This window comes from Protopterus annectens, chromosome 12.part0 (assembly GCF_019279795.1).
Source record: "Protopterus annectens isolate FY-2018-M chromosome 12.part0, PAN1.0, whole genome shotgun sequence".
In the NCBI taxonomy this organism is placed as follows: domain Eukaryota; kingdom Metazoa; phylum Chordata; order Ceratodontiformes; family Protopteridae; genus Protopterus; species Protopterus annectens.
Window position 1 is genome coordinate 86,741,353 of NC_056746.1, and position 20,000 is coordinate 86,761,352.

General features: G+C 41.0%; 1 protein-coding gene across 1 annotated transcript in view; it reads left to right on the plus strand.

Annotated features, from left to right (window-relative positions):
* Positions 1-20,000, plus strand: part of SDK1 (sidekick cell adhesion molecule 1) — a 2,805,673-nt gene that overhangs the window by 1,874,102 nt on the left and 911,571 nt on the right. Inside the window, exon 14 of the mRNA XM_044089098.1 lies at positions 11,514-11,661. Coding sequence (XP_043945033.1) covers positions 11,514-11,661 — 148 coding nt within the window. The remainder of the gene's footprint in view (positions 1-11,513; positions 11,662-20,000) is intronic.

The following is a 20,000-nucleotide window of genomic DNA, read 5'->3' on the forward strand; positions in this document are numbered from 1 at the left end:
AGTTGAAAATGTTTGTGTAGACACCTGCTTCACCTCCCTGTTCGAAGAAAGCCTCTAGCAGAAGATGCTTCTTGTAGAAAACCTCCCAGATATAACTTAGACTTCAGTGATGAATACTTCCTGTGCAGGACTGGCCCTTTTAAATACAAAGGAAATCAAGAACCTTCTCTCTGCTTTCAGTTTCCGTCAGAGTTGAGAGAAATCTCCTTCCAAATTCTTCCCGTAACTGCCTCAGTTGTCACAGACGGTGTGGACGTGAACGATGAAATGCAGGCTGTTGTGTCTCTCAGTTGTCACAGATGGTGTGGAAGTGATGGTGAAATGCAGGCTGTTGTCTCTCTCAGTTGTCACAGACGGTGTGGATGTGAATGATGAAATGCAGGCTGTTGTCTCTCAGCACCAGAGAATGAAAATGCCAGGATGTTCTTCGTGTTTCACTGTTGCAGTCATAACTGTAGGGTACTCCTGCCGGCAGGCAGCCCGAGGTCAGCCAGAATATCAAAGTCTGGGTCCGGCGTCGGCTGTATCAGCAAGTACCCTGACGTCAGAACGCATGGGTATAAGGCTGACAGCCGACGCCATCTTCTCCAGTCTTTCTTGCCGTGCGGTATATAGCAGTTCGCTAGTTGTTGGTTGGCGTTTTCAAGACAACGTGGTGTGATTGTCGTCGGTCTGAAGTTTTCTACTTCTCTTCTCAAAGCTAAGTACCCCATTGGGGAAACCTTTTTCTTGCTCCTCCGATGTCAGAAAAAGTTAATAATTGTGTATCGTGTGGAAAACAAATACCTCATAAAGATTTCCACTCTTACTATCTACCTTGCTTAGGCCCTGACCACGACGTTTCTTGCTGTCGGTTCTGTGCCAGGTTTAATTCTCGCACTATCAAGCATAGGTACGATTGGGCCTTGAATTACTTCGGTAGACAATTTAATTATAGGATGTCGTCGGATACTTTACCGACTACCGGAATACAGAAGAAACGCAAAGACAAGGACAGGCCTCTGAGGTCCAAACAGGATACTTTGCAGTCGGAGCCAGCTTCGGGTTCGGCGGTAGTCAGTGAGGCGCTTTAGCAGCCCCTCTCGTCTGCCACTTCAGAACCGATGGCCGACATGGACTCCCATGGGGAGCCATCTAGACCTAGTAATTTGTCTGCTGCAGGACCTTTGGACGTCGCTCCTTCAGATGGGTCCGGAACCGCTGTGCAGGTACCGGCTTCTGAGGGAGTTTTCAGGCCTTCACATATTACTATTTCCACAAAGACAAAGGCTAAGTCAGAGACTCCTGTTAAACCCAGACTTTCTGCTCAAGCTTCTTCGGATTCAGCTCCTAAGACTCAGAAGCAATTACTTCGGATGGCTGAGGATTTATTAACTATGATTAGGGGCTCTCACCCTCCTCCTGAGAAAAGGCCTAGACAGGATATCCCTTATGATTCCTCTGATCAGGCTTCTGTATCTTCTGTTTCTTCCTCTGATCAGGATTACTCTTTTCCTCCTTATGAGGATTCGGATGCTGAGGATTCTGTTCCCTCTGCCTCTCCCCCTGAAGATTTCTCTTTTGGGGAAACCTTGCATGAGATGAGGGAGCATTTTCATTGGGAAGGTCAGGATTATCCTGCTTCCAAAAAGAGACTTAGGGAATTTCTTCTTCTCCCTCAACACAGGCCTTTAGCTATTCCTCCTGTGCTTGACATTGTGGATGATGCCTTCGCTGAGGCTAACTTGAAACCTGACTCCATTCCGCCTGCTCCTTCTAAGCCTGACAGATTTTACACAGTCCCTGATTCCCATCAATTTTTATTTAAGAACCCTTCTGCTGATCCTAAAACTATTTCGCAGGGTTCCAAGGCTGCTAAGGCCGCCTCCTCTAAGAATCATATCCCCTCTGAAAAGGATTCTTGTGCCTTGGACAGGTGGGGCAAAAAGGTTTATACTTCAGCAACCCTTTCTATTAGAGCTTTAAATTGCCAGTTTCACATGTTTAAATATCAACAGTTTCTTTTATCTGTTTTAAAACAAAGGCTTTCTACCTTTCCTGCATGTGCTGAGGACAAGGAATTACAGGATGTGTTGCATGCAACTGAACAAGTTAGCAAACATAGTTTACATTGTGGTTTTGATGCCTTAGAGGCTTCTTGCAGGGTTGCTGCCTCTGGTACTGTTATCAGGAGACATGCTAGGCTTCGTGAGCAGAATTTACCTGAACAAGTTAAGGCTAAATTGCTAGATGCCCCTGTTCAGCATGATGTCTTATTTGGTTCTAAGGCTGAGGAGGTTATTAAAAAGATGGAAGAAAAAGCCAAGTCTATGCAGACAGTAAAAGATTTTTTGCAAGTGCAGCCTCCTAGATTTTCCAGAAATTGGCCCTCCAAAAATTGGTCTTTTCCCACTTCTGACAGGCCTCAAAGGGGAAGATATAGACGCTCCAGATTTCAGACGCAGGCTCAGGCCTCTTACAGATCTAGACAGTGGACTGCTTCTTCCCCTAGAAGGGGAGAAGACAGACCTCAAACTCAAAGAAAGCAGATCCAATGACTCCCTCTGTTGGGCTTCAGGTCCTTTCTCCCTGGATGCCCCTCTTGGAGGAAAACTTTCTCTTTTTTACCAAAATTGGACTCATATTACCCAGGACAAATGGGTATTAGACGTGATTTTGAAAGGCTACAGATTCCACTTTCACACTCTGCCAAGGCCTTCCGGCTATCCAGATCTGCCAAAACATCAATGGACAGAGGCCTTAAATCAAGTGGATGCTTTATTAGCCTTAAGAGCCATAGAACCTGTTCCACCTCTAGAGGTGGGGAAAGGTTTTTACTCAAGACTTTTTCTAGTCCCAAGAAAACAAAACTCCTGGAGACCTATTCTGGACCTCTCAATATTAAACACCTTTTTGGAAATTCCAAAATTCAAGATGCTTACACTTCAACAACTTCTTCCAATGCTCTCACAAAATGCTTGGATGGTAACATTGGACTTAAAAGAGGCTTACTTACACGTCCCCATAAGGCAACAATGCAGAAACTACCTCAGATTCAAGGCAGGCTCGAGACACTTTCAATTCTCTGTACTGCCATTTGGCACATCTACTGTGCCCAGAGTTTTTACCAAATGCCTGGCTCCAGTAGTAGCTTACTGCAGACTTCAGGGGATTCAGATTTACCCCTATCTGGACGACTGTCTAATTCAGGCAGACAGCAAAGACCTTTTACTTCAACATCTGCATTTTGTTTAACGTCTTCTCCTACTACTGGGATTCTCCGTGAACACAAAAAAGTCACATTTGATTCCTTCTCAACGAATGACCTTTTTGGTAGCTCTTCTAGACACAAGTTTACAGATGGCCTTCCTTACTCCAGAAAAACAGTTACAGCTGGCTTCAATCTTCAAGACCTTGGCAACATTGACTCAGCTCACTGCAAGGAAATTCCTGCAGGCTTTGGGCTACATGGCCTCTTGCATCCTGTTGATTCCAAATGCGAGGCTTCACATGAGAAAACTTCAATGGTACCTAAAGAGTGTATGGTCTCAGCATTGCCACAGTCTGGATACAATGATTCCACTGATTCCCTGCCTCCAGAAGGAATTCCTTTGGTGGTCCAGGGCATGTGTTTTGAACGAAGGAAAGCCCTTTCGTCTACCTCAACCTGCTCAGATCATAACCACGGACGCCTCGGATTATGCTTGGGGAGCTCATTTTCTAGACAAATGCCAACGGGGTTCTTGGACAAACAAACACCTTCTATGGCACATCAACTTGAAAGAAATGTTAGCAGTTCAAAATGCTCTTCTAGCTTTCTAGACTCTTTTGAAGCCAGGACCTCTGCTAATTCAAACAGACAATACCACAGTCATGTGGTACATAAACAAGCAAAGGGGCTCTCACTCTTACCCCCTTTGCAGACTTGCCATGATTTTATGGGACACAGCCCTAAATTTGAATCTGGATCTTCAGGCACAGTTCATTCCAGGAAAACAAAATCTCTTAGCAGACAGTCTAAGCAGAAACATTTTGGATCCCCACAAATGGATGTTGGACCCCAACTTATTCAGCAAGATAACTACAGTTTGGGGCTGTCCTCAGATAGATCTGTTTGCATCCCATCTCAACCATCAGTTGCCTCTCTTTTGCACCAGGTCCTTCCACAAGACAGCTTGGAAAGTGGATGCCCTGTCCTTCAGCTGGAGGGATCTTTCGGGATATGCCTTCCCTCCTCTTCCTCTTCTGCCTCGGGTATTGCTAAAGATAAAGCTGGACAAACCCAGACTGATCATTTTGATAGCTCCAAATTGGCCTCATCAGTTTTGGTACCCAACTCTACTGCACCTTTGCTTGGAACCCCCTTGGAGTCTTCCTCTGACCCATTCTCTACTGTCCCAGCATCAGGGTCAGGTATTTCACTCCCAAATCAAGGCACTCTGCCTGGCAGCTTGGCTCATCAAAGGCAATTGATTCCTTCTTCTCTTCCTAAACAGGTTTTGGATATTCTTTTGGAAGCTAGACGTCCTAGTACAAGGAAATCTTATGCTTTTAAATGGAAAAGATTTTGTGTTTGGATGCAGGATCGTGGCTCTGATCCTTTATTACCTGATATTCCCTCTATTTTACTTTATCTCTCAGACATTTTGATTTAAGGCCTTTCCTTTTCCTCCATTAAAATTCATGCTTCTGCTATTTCGGCTCATTTCAATTGTGATCCTCCCATTTTTTCCAACCAGCTGGTTAGACAATTTCTGAGAGGAGCTAAGAATTTTAAGACCTCCTAGATCTCCTCCTGTCCCTCCTTGGGATCTCAACTATGTCTTGGAGAAGCTTACTTTGCCTCCTTTTGAGCCTGCTGCCTCTGCGGATATTAAGTTCTTATCCTGGAAGACACCTATCTTGTTGGCCTTGACTCCTGCCAGAAGGGTGTCTGAGTTACAAGCCCTCATGGCCGTGGAACCATACCTCATCTTCCATCAGGACAGAATTTCCTTGAGGACCAATCCTACTTTTATGCCTAAGGTAGTTTCTAGAGTGGCTCTAAATCAGACTATTCACCTTCCTACCTTTTTCCCAAAACCCCAAAATAAGGGGGAAAGGATCTTGCATTCATTGGACGTACACAGGCAACTTCGTTTTTACCTGGACAAGACTAAAAATTTCAGAAAATCAGATCAATTGCTTATCTCATTTGCTTCCAGTTCTCTAGGTAAAGCTATTTCTAAGCAAACTGTTTCCAAATGGATTGCTCATGGAATAAGATATTGTTACACTCTTTATGGAAAACAGATTCCAGGTACCGTCAGGACTCATTCTACTAGAGCAGCTGCCACTTCAGCAGCCTTTCTCAGAGGAGTTCCTACTAAGGACATTCTGGAGGCTGCCACTTGGAGCTCTGTGCATACCTTTTCCAAGCACTATAACCTCCCTTTGTACTCTAAGTCTAGGGCAGGCTTTGCCTCTGCTATCTTGCAGGGTCTTCTAGCTGCTCCTTCTTCTTCATAACCTCCTCCTGTGTTCTCAGCTTTGGGATTCTACCCTACAGTTATGACTGCAACAGTGAAACACGAAGAACATAGTACAGTTGTGTATACCTACCATAAATGTAGATGTTCGAGTGTCTTCACTGTTGCAGTCGGTGTTTCCCTCCCTCCAGACCCCTCTTGTTTCTTTTTGCTTACTGTGTTTACATTTCCACTACCTTTCTGGTGTATTTGTTTCCCTTGGGACACCTTTTGGTTTTAGGGGAACTTCTGACATCAGGAGCAAGAAAGGCTGGAGAAGATGGCGTTGGCTGTCAGCCTTATACCCATGCGTTCTGACGTCAGGGTACTTGCTGATACAGCCGACGCCGGACCCAGACTTTGATATTCTGGCCGACCTCGGGCTGCCTGCCGGCAGGAGTACCCTACAGTTATGACTGCAACAGTGAAGACACTCAAACATCTACATTTATGGTAGGTATACACAACTGCACTTTTCATTGCATTTTTCTGGGCTGTTTTCCATGATCTCCCTTTCAGTCCCTAGTATTTTTCCTGACATTAGGAATGTTGTCACCAACATAGATTTATCATGGCTGTATTTTGGGTCCATTTACTACAACATTTCATGTCCATTTCTCAGATGTCATTGCAGCTATCCAGGCATTATCCTACTGTGCACTTTCAGGGCCTCTTCCTATCCTTAGACCTGGTGGACCTAACGATATTATTGCCCAACCTGTTTACAGCTGCAGCTACAACTTTTCTTGTTCTAGCTCAGTGCTGTCCCAATTTCTGAAATTATCTCTGCTTTTAATTTTACCCATTGGGACAGTACACAGCATAATTTCTCTACCTCTGCTTTTTATTTTACCCATTTTAGTGTTCAACCCACCTGACAATTTGCAATTGTCTCTGGTTTCTCAAATTGTAAGTATCCTTTCAAATATGGTGACTTGCTTACATTGCGAAAGTTGTATTAAGAAATATAGAGTTAAGGGAGAAATGACCAATGCTTCAAACACTGATAAATTTAACACTGGCGATATTGACGTGAAACAAGAAAGTTGTACATTAATCCCGGCTTTAATTAATGCAAGCAATAAAAACGTTGCTCAAGACCAGATCATTAGAAACTAACATCATATTAACAAAACTTCACAGCAAATCATGGTTGTCAAAGTTCCCAAGCCAGACATGATGACTTGTTTTACATGCAATTAGAGTACAGTTCTGTTTTAGAAAGAAAAGGTAACTCAGGAGAACGTAATGTCGAAGCCAGATGATGAAATCAATTTAACGCTCACCTGACAGTCATTTAGCTGTTTAATCTGCAGTCAGTGCATGTGTTCCTGAAAGCTTTGCCGCCCTTTTACCTGACAGTTATAGCTATGCCTACACGAGATTGTGCCCAGTAAACATTGGCAGGTGTTTTTCTGTCTGTCCAGAATGTTCAGCTTGCAGGTGGTGGCTATTCATTTTCCAGTTGATTATTAAATCCATTTCAGTCAGAAATTGGAATATATTTTGGCACTTTGTAGGAGCAAGGTAGATGAGGCACCAAAAGAGTCCACAACAGGACACAGTCATTCAGTCCCACACACACTTGTTCCTTGCATGCATGTAGGTGCAAATCTTTGTTACATAGGACGAGACTGATGCACTGAATGAAAACTCAAAGGACACAGAGCTGATGTTAGGATTCCATGAAGAAAGCATCCCAAATGTGACTGCCTCCATACCGCTGCACCTCTTCTGCAGTGTTTCTTGCAACTCTGCTTATTGCTTTATATTATTTCTATATTCAGTGGTGTATCACTTCATTTGAAATTTGTCTTTGTTGTAAAGATTCTATCTCTCTCTCTCTCTCTCTTTTTTTTTTTAAAGACTTATTTTACTGCACTCCAGTGAACTTGGTTTTTGTCAGAATGTAAATGAGTATAAGTGAACTGTGTCTTCTCTATCAGGTTAATAATGGCAAATTAACCCTCTTATATCATTCAGACTCTGGGAGTTTCATAGCTCCACAGTTGTTTCTGCAGAAACTTTTGCAGCACAGGCTTTTTTTTTTTTTTTTGGAAATGCACTGATTTTTTTTTTACGTTTTTAGCTTCTGGTATCTTGCATTTCAGCAGGTTTCTGCTTGTTTGAACTGAGGTGGGCTACCAGCCACAACTCTGAATTGAGATATCAGACGACTAGAGTTTTCTGAGATTCACAAAAAACATAAGTTAACTGTTTTTTTTCTTGATTATACTATTTACTGCACTTTCATTGTGTTCTGCTTATTTAATATTGTAAACTAAACTGCACTGTTTGTCCTGCATTTGCCTGCCTTACCGATCCTGTTATATTGTATTTTATTGCTGTTTTCACTGTTTGCAAAGTAATTGTTGCTACTTTTCACAGTTTGTTTGCATCTGTTCTGTTTTCCCATCATGTCTTTGTTATTGATCATATATATTTTTTTAAATTTAAGAGAAGTGGTTATAACAGTATCTTAGAGAAAAAGCATTATATTGGCAAATGTTATTAGGAGCAGATGAACATCCTGAGTTGAATGAATTAACCAATATAAAATGTTGTGTGAAATTTCCAGCAAAACTACATTAGTGTTTAAGCATATTTTTATAAGTTTTGTTTCAGCATTAGATGTTTCATGTTTATTTACTGTATTTCTGTATAATCTTGTGACATGCAGTAATGTGGATTGTTGTCATGTGAATTTTAAGTATTCAAGTGAATGGATGGCTGTTTAATTTTAATTGTAATGAAGGTCTTGGCAACAGTGAAATTAAAGTGCTCGGTTGTAATTAAGTCATTTTTCAACCCAATATGTCCATCTTTTATTTTTTTATTCTACATCTTAGTATCATATATACAGTTTGTTGGTTTTAGTGCCGGGTTTTGCCAGATATGATGATTGATCACATATCTGACTTTGTTGTATTCTAACTTTAACATACTTTTGTTTGTTGAGGTGGAGATTTTTTTTCTTTTTCCTTTTTTCCATAAGTATAATCCCTCCTGTGGTTATGCAGTCCTGGATAACCTGGCTAGCTTTGACTGGAGTCTGCTGGTTAGGATTTGTTTGCATTGAAATTCAAGTTGCTGCTATAGATTTACCCATTTCAGTCTTTTAGATATTGTAGGAGTGCATCTGTATTAGTGTGTAATATGACTACACATTCTGTTTTATTGTCATCCTAGTATTTACCTAGTCATATTTAATCCCTTACTGTTATGCTAGCAAAAGGGTATACTAAACAGTAGAAGCTGTGGTACAGACGCATGTAACACACTTCTTGTGACATGGCCAGACCAGCAGCCATTTTACTATTCACTTACTGGTGTTCAGTTCTCCATGTATATTTCACTAGAGATGGTGTTAACAATGCAGAAAAGATAGCAGTTCAAGGAGACTGACATGTAATGGGAAAACAAATAACTTATTGTGACACGTAAGGGGAAACTTTAGTTAATGGCAAGTCAGAACTTGGTCTTTATAAAGTTTTAGGCTGGCACTCAAGCATAGTCTTTTTTTTTTTAGCCAATAAGAAAGATTTTAATCAATCCTTTTAGTCAAATGAACACGTGCTCAACTACCGAATGATGGGCACTTCACAACAGGCTGAAACGTGGGTCCTGTAAGGAGGAAAACCTGTCCTCTATGCAGTACACAATCCAAAATCACCCAAACAGGATTTTAACATGGGACCTGTGTGTGTGTGTGTGTGTGTGTGTGTTATAGTAGTTATCACTGCACACATTTTATCACATACTGAAACACTGGTGTTTTTTGTCGCTGGTACAGTTAGTCGAATTATGTAACAGCTGAAGTTCATTATATTGACCATTACATAATTCAAGGGGTTTTGCCCTTTTTTAGAGTTTGTGCAATCATAGAATTAGTATGTTTATTATCTGGAAGAGTATGAGGGGGAGAAGTCACCCATGTAAAAAGTTGTTTTTTTGGTTTTACTTTTCATATATGGCCATGGTGGTGTAGCGGTTAGCGTTGTCGCCTCACAGCAACAGGTTCTCCCGTTCGATTCTCGACTGGAGTACCTTCTGTGTGGAGTCTGCATGTCCTCCCCGCGGTCGAGTGACGTTAAAGACATGCAGGTAGGTGCGTGCGTGAATGGGTGCGCCTTCTTTGAAGGTTGGGCATCGGGCTGGCAACTCGGCACCATAAAAATCCACTGCCAGTCATTAGCAGACCAGAGTTCCGCTGAGGCGACCTGTAACCGGGAAAAGCCAAAAGACATTACTCTTCACAAAGGTAACCTTTTGTTTACATTTGTGATTATTTTTTTATGACAATTTTATTGAAGATTAATGGTAATCATTGATGAGTTTGCTCAATGTTTTGTGTTTTCATCAAACTCACTAGCAATTATCCATTATAACCACACACACAACACAGTACATTACTTCCTCTTTTCGGGTTAGCATCACTGTCTATTCCTCAACCTTGAAATGCATTAAGAAGGTTGTAAAGAGAATGAATGAGTGAATAGATGTGCACGCGCACACATACATATTCAATGAGCCTTTAGTATGTACCTCATACATGTGAAAGTTATTTGGCTGTGTGCCCTGCAGGTGTAAGCATAAACCTATAGTATAAAGGCCTAGGATTCCCTCACTAGAGAGTGAAAAAGTTATTGAAAGGATGAATTTCACATATGAAAAGGCTTCTGTTTACAAGGAGGAGTATTATTAATGCTGGGGTACTAGAGTCTGGATGACAAGAATGAAGATAATGTAGTCAAATTCTTCTTATTGCAAGACAGATGAATGTGTTATTGTGGGCTCAGAAGTGCATAGAACAGGTAATAAAGGGCTGTAATAGAACCAAGAATGTATAGGAACAGGATGTATTTACAGAAATTAAAGGTTCCACAATGGCAATTTAACGGGTATAACAGATCGGCCATGAATTCTGACAAATGCTGCTGTTCTGGTTTAATTTTGCGGTGTAATTTTAGCTCTTTTTATGGGCATTTCCTCTTTTTTCTTCTCCTTTTATTGTAAAATACTTTTTTTAGCTGTGAAGTGACTCTCTGGTAGCGTCATGTTGCTGTCTTTGACTTCACGGAGAAATCCTAGCCTTAACGGATGCTGGGAAACAGGTATTTTCCCTACAAAAGCCCATTTGCCCATCGGTGTGCCTGTCTTGTGCTGTTTGACACTGGGACTTTCATTAAGAGCACATCATGTCCTGTTCTGTACAAGATGGGACTCTCAAGGCATTCTTCTTTCACATCTACACCCCTCCCAAGAAGACAGTCTCTGCCATTCATTTGCTTCCTTATGCAGAACTGTGAGCTTTCAGGTCCAGTCGGGTTATCCTCAGTGCTGTTGAGGCTAAGACGTCTGCACCACTGACTCAAGCTCTCTCTTACTCTCTTTTTTCTTTTCCCTTTTAATGCTGTTTTTTTTTGGAAGCAGAGTGCAATAACCCATTCTTGATGGGGCTGTAATGGTAGAAGAGTGACCGTAGTACGAGGGTGTTGGATAGGTAGTGTTATTACTGTCCTTACCTTTCACCAATATTGTGAATTTCCCAGTACGCACAGTAAGTACACCTGACTTAAAAAAAAAAAAAAAAAAAATACACTGATCTCTTTTACTGCAGGAAATTTACTTTTAACATCAGTATTAACTAAAATCTGTTGCATTGTAAAAAAAACTGCAGGGAGAATGCGGTTTTATTTATTGAACTTTGGGTGGTTTTCTGTTTCATCGTACAATCCTTGAAAAGAAAAGGCTAGAAGCTTAAGGTGTTGTAAAATGCTGTCTATACTAATCACTGCCTAACAGTGTAGTTAGGCGTTTTTTGAGTTTTCTGCAGACGAGCACCATTGCAGTTGATTTCTGTGGACTTGTGCAGACTGGATGGGTGTTAGGTGTGGTTCACCGCTACTGCAGACATTCGTTTTACCTGTGGAGGAATTAAAACAAGAGAAATTTGTCATAAAACTGTAGTACAGAATGATAAATCTATGCTGCAGTCATGCCTAATAATTTTTGTGTTCTCTCTAGATTCCCCATGGAAGGTATATTTATCAGAGGTGGACCCAGCAGTGACTGGTATCACGGTCAACGGGCTTACTCCAGCACGTTCTTATCAGTTTAGAGTGAGTGCAGTGAATCGGGTCGGGAAGGGCCGGTACAGTGCGGAAACCAACAGGTACTATATGGTCTTCATGTGTGTTTTGTGAATAAGAATGCCCTATTAATATTCCTTTAAACATCAGTTTGCACTGAGTCATTCTGTACAACACTTGGATGATGGCTTGACTAACTGCACTGCATTTAAACACTTACCTGTCACTTATGTTGTGCTTCGTCATATCAAATCTGATCAGTTCTTGGGAACCCTAGTTTTACCATTGGAACAGAAAGTGCATTCAAAGGCTGCCTACATGATCAGAGGTCAAAGAACAGGAGACGTTCAGGATTCAGAAGTTAAGAGTTATGAATTTTTTTCACCACTAGCTGTTTGCTGGTAATGACAGCTGGTATTTAAAGATTTAATGGACAAGAAGTATATTATTTTTATATTAATCATAGAAATTCAGCCACGTTCATTTATAGGAAAAGAAATGCAAAGGATAATAGTTGCTTGTACTCAAAACATTAAGGCTGGCTACATCTCTCCATGTTCCCTCTGCAGAATGTTCCTCGTTAAACTTTCACTTTTGGCTTTGGCTGTACTTATCTATGTCAACAAATGGTTCAGGGAGTTTGACCATTTGCTGATAGTCCTGTGTATTACATGTAGCAGTTCCCACTGATGCACATTAGGAAGAGGGAAATATGAGGCCTGGAGTGCAGATTGCAATATTGATCTGAAAAGACCCAACTAAGTTTTGGTCAGTACTTTGTTGGTCAGCTAGTCTCTGATTCCATTGTTCTGTGTCCCCAGCACAGGTTTTATTTAGTGTATATATGAGGGAGTGACCCAGAGGCTCTAGAGTTTTTTGACCATGCTGTGACCTCCACTCATCATGGACCATCAGCTGATTATGGATGGCAACTCTCTGACAGGTAATCTTCCCACGTTCTCAGGTAAATCAAGCCTTGCATCATACTTGTACTCTGGACCAAGGCGGAAGTGTGCTCAGAGACAGAGGGGGGAGGGGCAGTGTTCAGAGGCCGTAATGCATGCAGATGAGGTGACTACTGTCCCTGAGTGGAACTATGATGTCTGCTGCATGTCATGCTATCTTCCATCGGCATTGTCCTGTGCATGTGTCATAACTCCATTATTTAGTTTTGGTTTATAACTAGGATTCTGGTCAACACCAGGCATCACCCTGGTGCGGCTTATGTTTAGCATCCTTCCCTTAAAATATAAAAGCAGGTTATCAGGCACTTCATTCTGCCCCCTCCCAGCCAGCCTACCCCTGCTCACTTTTGAATGGAGATAACCAGCACCAAGACCCCCTACATTGCATGTCATTAATGACAGAAGAAAGCACAAAGTCTGTCTGATTAGCCTGTTAAATGTATTCAACATTCTGCCTTTCCAACATTCCCCTTTTCCTTGTTACTTCTTCTGCACACCCCTCTTGAATGTCTCCATGAATTCTCTCCAACGCCCTTTTGTTCATGGCCCTTACCATCTTCTTCTTCTTTTGGCTTTTCCTGGTTAGGGGTCACCACAGTGGATCACCTGTCTGCTCATGATTTGCAGTAGAGATTTACGGTGTCGAGTTGCCAGCCTGGTGCCCAACCTTCCACAGAAGGCACACACATGCATGCACTCATGCCTAAGGGCAATTTAGAGTGTCCAATCCACCTACAGCATGTCTTTGAGATGTGGGAAGAAACCGGAGAACCCGGAGGAAACCCACGCCACCACAGGGAGGACATGCAGACTCCGCACAGAAGGCACCCCAGCTGAGGATCGAACCAGAGAACCTCTTGCTGTGAGGCGACACTGCACCACCATACTGTGAAGAAGTATTTTAACAGATCCAAGGAGTAGGTGGTCCCAACATTTTCCTTCTTGTGCCTCTTCTTCCCATCTGTCCTTTGTGTACAGGTTGACTCCTTCACATGTCCCACTCATGGTCTTGTGTACTCATGTCATGCCTTTTCTCTAATATTGACAGTTTAGCTGTCTGGTAACATCTTCTTTCATCCATCCCATAACCTCTTTTGGTGGTTTTCTTGTGGACTCTGTCCTTTGTGTATAAGATGACCCCTTCACATATACCACATGTGGTCCTCTGCAGCCATATCATGTTCACCCTGTTTCTATTTTTTCTACTGTTGAAAGTCTAGTTGTTTAGTCTCTAGTAATTTCTCCCACCCTTCTCATGTCCCATTCTGCTGTCTTTCTTCTGGGCACTGTCCAGGAGACTGATGCCTCTGTCTTTATATGCTGTCTATAATTGTGCACAGTACTCGGGGGAATGACCTGACTGAGGCCGGATGAAGTTGACATAGTACTACTTTGCATTTGAAGGCTATTCATCTGAGACTGTACCCCAGAGTTGTGTTGGTTTCTGCCTTTGCATTCTTCTTCTGTAGATCTGCTCCAGGTGTAAACAGTCTCAGTTCCACTGCCCTCAGGTGGTTCTTCACACCACCACTGCAGTGGCCCAGGTGCAGGACTTTGCATTTGTCTGCACTGATCCTCATTTGTCACCTTTTGGTCCATTTAGTGGTATTCCTGTATACTTCCTTAGACTCTTCTCCTCCATTGATGCCTCCAGCTTTCTTTCACCATTGGCACAGGTGATTACCATTCTGTTTGTCCTCAGCTATAGCTGAAGCTGACACAATAAATGTAAAACCCCTTTGGTGCTTCATAATCACTTTCCTAGCTCTAAACATTGTGCATCTAACTGTATTCTATTCTATTTTAGCTCTCTCCTAGCATGGCATCCTCACCCTTTTTTTTTTTTTTTTTTTTTTTTTTAAAGAATGGAGTGAAGCATTCATGCATTCAGTACTAGTATTTTACTGAGAATTCTAGAATCATCTTCACTTCTGTCTTTAGTGTGGCCACATCTCCTGTTCATACCTCTCAAACTTGTAGTGCAAAAATTCTGGCCAAAGCTAAAAATAACCTGGGAGCGAAGGCCCAATATCAGGGGCAAATTTTAGTATTTAAATATTGCTCTTATAACAATCCTAGAATAGGTTTTGCATTAGCATGCATTTTCTGAAATATGTGACGTCTGAAACTCAATTGTCTGTCATTATTTAGTGGTCAACCCTCAATGATTTGCCATAAAACCACAAATTTTGTTATGAACAGACCAAACATATGGGGCAAAAATATGGATAATCTGAAAAATTCTGGACATTTGAGAGGTATGCTGTCATCCCTTCATTTTGTCTGTCTTTAAAAATCCTTTGTTCCCACCACTTTACCATTCTGACAACTGCTGTAAACGTCTTCCTTTGCTGTCCTAATTTCCTCTATTACTTTTCTACTTAATTTTGAGTACTCGGCCTATTCTACGTCCTCACCCCTTTCCTTCTACCTTTGTCTGCCATGTCTGTTGCCCTAATACATAAACTCCACCTTCCTCTGTCGCTACTTTGGCCTTCTCACCTTTTTGTCCATTTTTCAAACTCTAGTCTCAGCCTTGAATACTCTGCATCACTGCCCTACTTCCACAACTTGTTTTTGCCTTCTTTTTGGCCTGTGGACCCTAAAGCATTTTTGACCATCTTCAGCAGTACCTCATAATCCACACCATTAAAATCTCACACTGACATGTTTGTCTTTGTGTTCTTACTTTTCCAACACCTGTAAATCACACAGTAGCATTATCACTGATAGTTAAAATCACCTTTAAATGGAGGTCTTTGACCACCCACAACCCTCTATTTTATTTGGACATCATGCTGAATTTCAATCTTAGTTTTCTCCTTTTGAGAAATCTCTTGTCCTCCTCCTTTAATGTGTCTGAGGGCTGATACCATTCTGTACCATTCTGCTATCAATCATACCCCTCCTGTGTCTTAATCACCAGGGCACCTGTCCCAGGCCTAGTCCCTACCACTTCTTGTTGTCTTTCTGGGAGGTTGTTTATTCTCCTTTATGGCCCTTCATGTGATGCCGTCGTCTAATGTAGGTTGCTTCATACACCTACACCTCTTCCTTCTCTATCATATTTGAATAGCCTCCAGCCAAGCAATTTGTTGTCCTCTGTATTGTACCCTTTCTTGTCAGTGGCCCATGTTTCTGACAGCAGTAACTTCCATCCTTCCATTCTGCACCAAAACCTGTGGCTTCCCATCTTCTTACCTAGACCCCCCCCCACTGCATTCTATTACTACCCAGACATCCACCGAGTCACTCATTTTTTTTTTCTTTTATGTTCTATATGCCCTATTCCTTCTTCCAACTGCCTTAGCACTTGCCCCTAGCTCACATCTGTAACGCACCTCCCCCTTATGGAATACTTTAATGGGATTTACCTTTCCACCTCATCCCTGAGTACCATTGTCTGTTTTAGACTAAGGTATACCTTGTTCCTGGAACAGAACTGGTTTGTCTGCATGGCCACTCCGCTTCTTCCTACCAGACCCTTCTCCCTGTTCTACTGACAACATTAGACACCATAGTGTCTAATTGTAGGCCAGGTGTCACATATTTTTTTGACTGGATTCACTGATATAGTACAGTGGAGCAGTTATTAGGAAGATATGTTTATAAATATTTTTTGTTGATGTTTCTGGTAGATTGGATGTAGTTCTCTGGGGAGGCAACAATAGACCAATGGCAAAACTTTGAACATTCTGGTATCTTGCTTTTTTTCCTGAGATGAGAAATACAACAAATCTATAATATTTTGCTTTACAAAATTATGGCGAAAGTAAAAGTGCATTGCATTGTTCTGATTGAAGATGTGTCTTATTAAACTATGCGTTAGCAGAAAATAGAAACTAAGCATTAGCAGAAAGTAGAAGGCTTTCTTTGAGTTTGCCTTCTTCATAATGGACTGGGTGATTTTTCAGATAAGATGTTCTTATTTAACAGATTTTCAGTATTTACAGATATGATCCTTTAAGTATTATCAGTCTGTCTGTTTTTTGAACTGCTTGTCCTGTGGAAGATTGCTGTGGTAGCTGGTGTGTTTAATCATTTCATGTTTTTACTTTGCAATGATCTGTATCCTGATAGGCCTTCTTTAATCCAGTGGGCTGGCCATCCCCCTCATATGCGTTATCTGGAATTTAATGAACTGTGCTCTCCCATTGTGGATTGATTAGCTGTGGATTGATTAGCCTTCCCTATTCATAGTAAGGATTTCCAGTGGTCTATGACCGATGAGTATAGTGGTTTCTTTCTTATAACCATTTCACAGATTAAAGATAAATACTAGCTGATTAAGCAACAAATCTATTAATTGTGGGGTTAAGCAGCCACGAAGTTAGCATGCTCCATCATGCATGAATTCTTCTTTTTATATTAATAATTCCACCTTCCAGTTTGCAGCCCTCTGTCCACTCTTACCTAGTTCCTCATCTTTTTCTTCAGCACCTTAGCCCTAATTTTTTGCTTGTTCTTTCTACCATCAACACAAGGATAGGTACCCCTTTCTCTTAGTATGCCATGAGGGCATTTGGGCAGCATTATTGCCTGGGTTGTTCTGTGGGGATTACCTTTTTAACCTCGGACTAAAGCCATCATTCTGTATCTAATGTGCCGATTGTACATACACAGTCTCCTGCCTTGTTTGCACATCGTGTGACCCTGCCAAAGTAAGTCTAGTATGTATCGATACAGACTTCTGAATTGTGCCTACTTTGCAGAAACATTCATCTTTAAAGGTCTGGTTTTGGGAGGTGTGTTCCTCTTTTCATGCTTGGTTTACCCCTTCAAACAATTTTCTGAATTCGTCTCATCTCATATGATTTTGTAGCTGACTAGTACCACGGAAAACTACACTACATGACCAACACTCTAGGGGCAGCGATAATTTAAAGAAAGACGATATACATCTGACATCTGTCTTTTTCTGAAGCAAAAATAAATGACCTTGTATGGGAGAATTTTGCAATGCAGTTCATTAGTGTGTGGAGACATTGCACTGTCTCTTTGATAATGTGCTTATATTTTTCCGTCAGTTCTGTTGCTGTTTTTAAATGCGTTTCTGAATAGTATCCCAGATTCCCGCTGGAAGCAGGAAGAATTATGGGTTATTCTGTATTCAAATTGTATGCTAGTTAGATGTGCAGATTTGTAGCTGAATGTACCTAGTTTTCAAGCGTCCTTTTATTCCTGTTTTCAATGTCAACAGTTTGACAGGTATGCAGGGGTATAAATGAGCAAAACAGCACAGCCTGCGAGTCTCCACAGAGAGCAGTGTCACATTGAAGAACCCCCCCCCCCCCCCCAGTAGGTTTGCCACTTTTTCAAATGCCCAAAGTGGGAGATTTTTTGTAAAAATGTGAGATTGTGCAGGACAAAACATACCTACGGCCAGTGCAAAGGACAGAACTTCACTTTTTTGCCAAAATAAAAGCTTAGTTTTGTAACATTTGAGTTGTTTATGCTATTTCAAATATTTGTGTTTCAGATGTAAAATAACTGTTTTATGCAACTATTAAAGAAACCTTAAGCAATATATTTTATCTTAAAATCTCAGGACATTTGCCATTTTTTAGTTTTTTTTCACAAGACACAACTGCCCAAAGTGGGGCCCTCCCTGACAAAGAGGGACAGGTAGTAACCATACCCCCCCCACACACACACATCAGAGAGTGGACAATCTGTCCCATTCCACCCCTTGACTGCTTTCCTTTAGTGGAAAATGCAAAGTAAGTTTCCGTCCCCAGTAACATAGCCAGGAAGAAAAATAGTTGAGCCCTCGGCCTGCTGTTCTGCACAACAGTTCTCTTTAGCCTTGAAGTTTTATACCCTAAATACTAGTAGTGATTTAAGAGGTGTATGCCAGCTAGTATCCCTGACATTCTGTCCATGTTAAAATACAGTTTCCCTGTATTTGTTTTTGGGATTGCTACCAAGATGGCAATGCTATAACAGCAGTTATATTTTCTTCTTCAGAATAATAAAGTGCTGTGGGACAGATTCTCAGTTGCCCTTTCTGATGAGGGTGACTTTCATTTCAATCCGGTAACCATTTGAAATACTGAGACCCTCTTTAGTGAGTCTGTAATGTTGCGACTGAATGTCCCAAAAAAATGGACTTGCGTATACTAAGTTTGAGATGGCCATTTCTTGGAATATTCCCTGTTGTTTAAGGTGTGGTGATCTCTGAGTAAGTTTAAATTGGGGGGGTGGGGGGTGGGGGGGATTGCTTCTCGATTGCAAAACACAAGTTTAAAAAAGAACAGTGATGTTCTATATTCACCCTTCTCTTGCATTTTTAGTGTATTTCCTCCATTTCCCACACATCCCCAAGCCTTACATATACCACTTAAAATAACCCTAGGGTATCAGAACTTGTCAGATGTATTAAAAAGCATGGCTAGGCTTAAAAAGGCCCCTTGGGGTCCTTAGCCTAGCAACTGCTTGTTCCATCTCCTTCATGCATTGTCGTTGCACAGATGGAGCAGAACAAATCAATGCAAAAATGTTTCCTAAGCCTTATATTCATGGGTAGTAAGCAGTACCATGAGTTGTAACTGCAACTGGAAGTGACATATTTTTATAACAGCAGTAAGTCTGTGCATGTTACTGATAACAACATTCAAGGGGGAAGGAAACACTTTGACTTGCTTCAGCCCATCCCAAAAGAATTTTATTTCACAATAACATCATGAAATGTTATATTTAATTAAATTCTGCTGTCCTACAGCAAACGCTTCTTTACTAAATGCCCCATTTTGTGGTCCATACCAGCAATGCATTACCTCCTAACTCTTTTTGAAAATGACATGTAAATAACTCAAAATATTATATGTTTTTCTGATGCTTGTTTCTCTTTAAACTTTAAATACAAGATTCCTTGTCAGATTGAAATTGCTATTAGTGCATTTAATTGTTTAATGAGCAATTTGGCTTTTACTATAAAAAGATGTAAGAAGTTTGAATGGTTATTCCTTTGAAGGCTATCTGTAGCCGAGGTACCAGAATAAACCGTTTCAGCGATTCAGCTCCAGTGCCTGTTGTTTTTTTTCTCTCAAAATATTAGAGATAAGCATCATAAAAATTTCCAGCCCTGAAATTGAGACTTGTATGCAGCCTCTGAAGCTTCGACTCACTGAAATTGTTTTCACCAGACATTTTAACTAAATTTTATGACTTTTTGCAGAAATGATACAGTTTTGATATGTTTGAATTTCAGTACAGTAGATCCTGTAATTTTATTTATGGTAAAGATAAAAATGATGCTTGCACTCCAGGTAAATGTGTCTTTTAACAAAAGTTTCTGAAAATTCTTGATAATCCCATTTAAAGCAGAGACCTGAAACTAAACCAATGTTGATGAGATTAGCACAGAATATATGTTGTTTGGTATACGGTATAAAAAGTAATTAAAAAATCTTGTTACATTGAACATTTTAACACAGCTGAGGAATACAAAATAAATG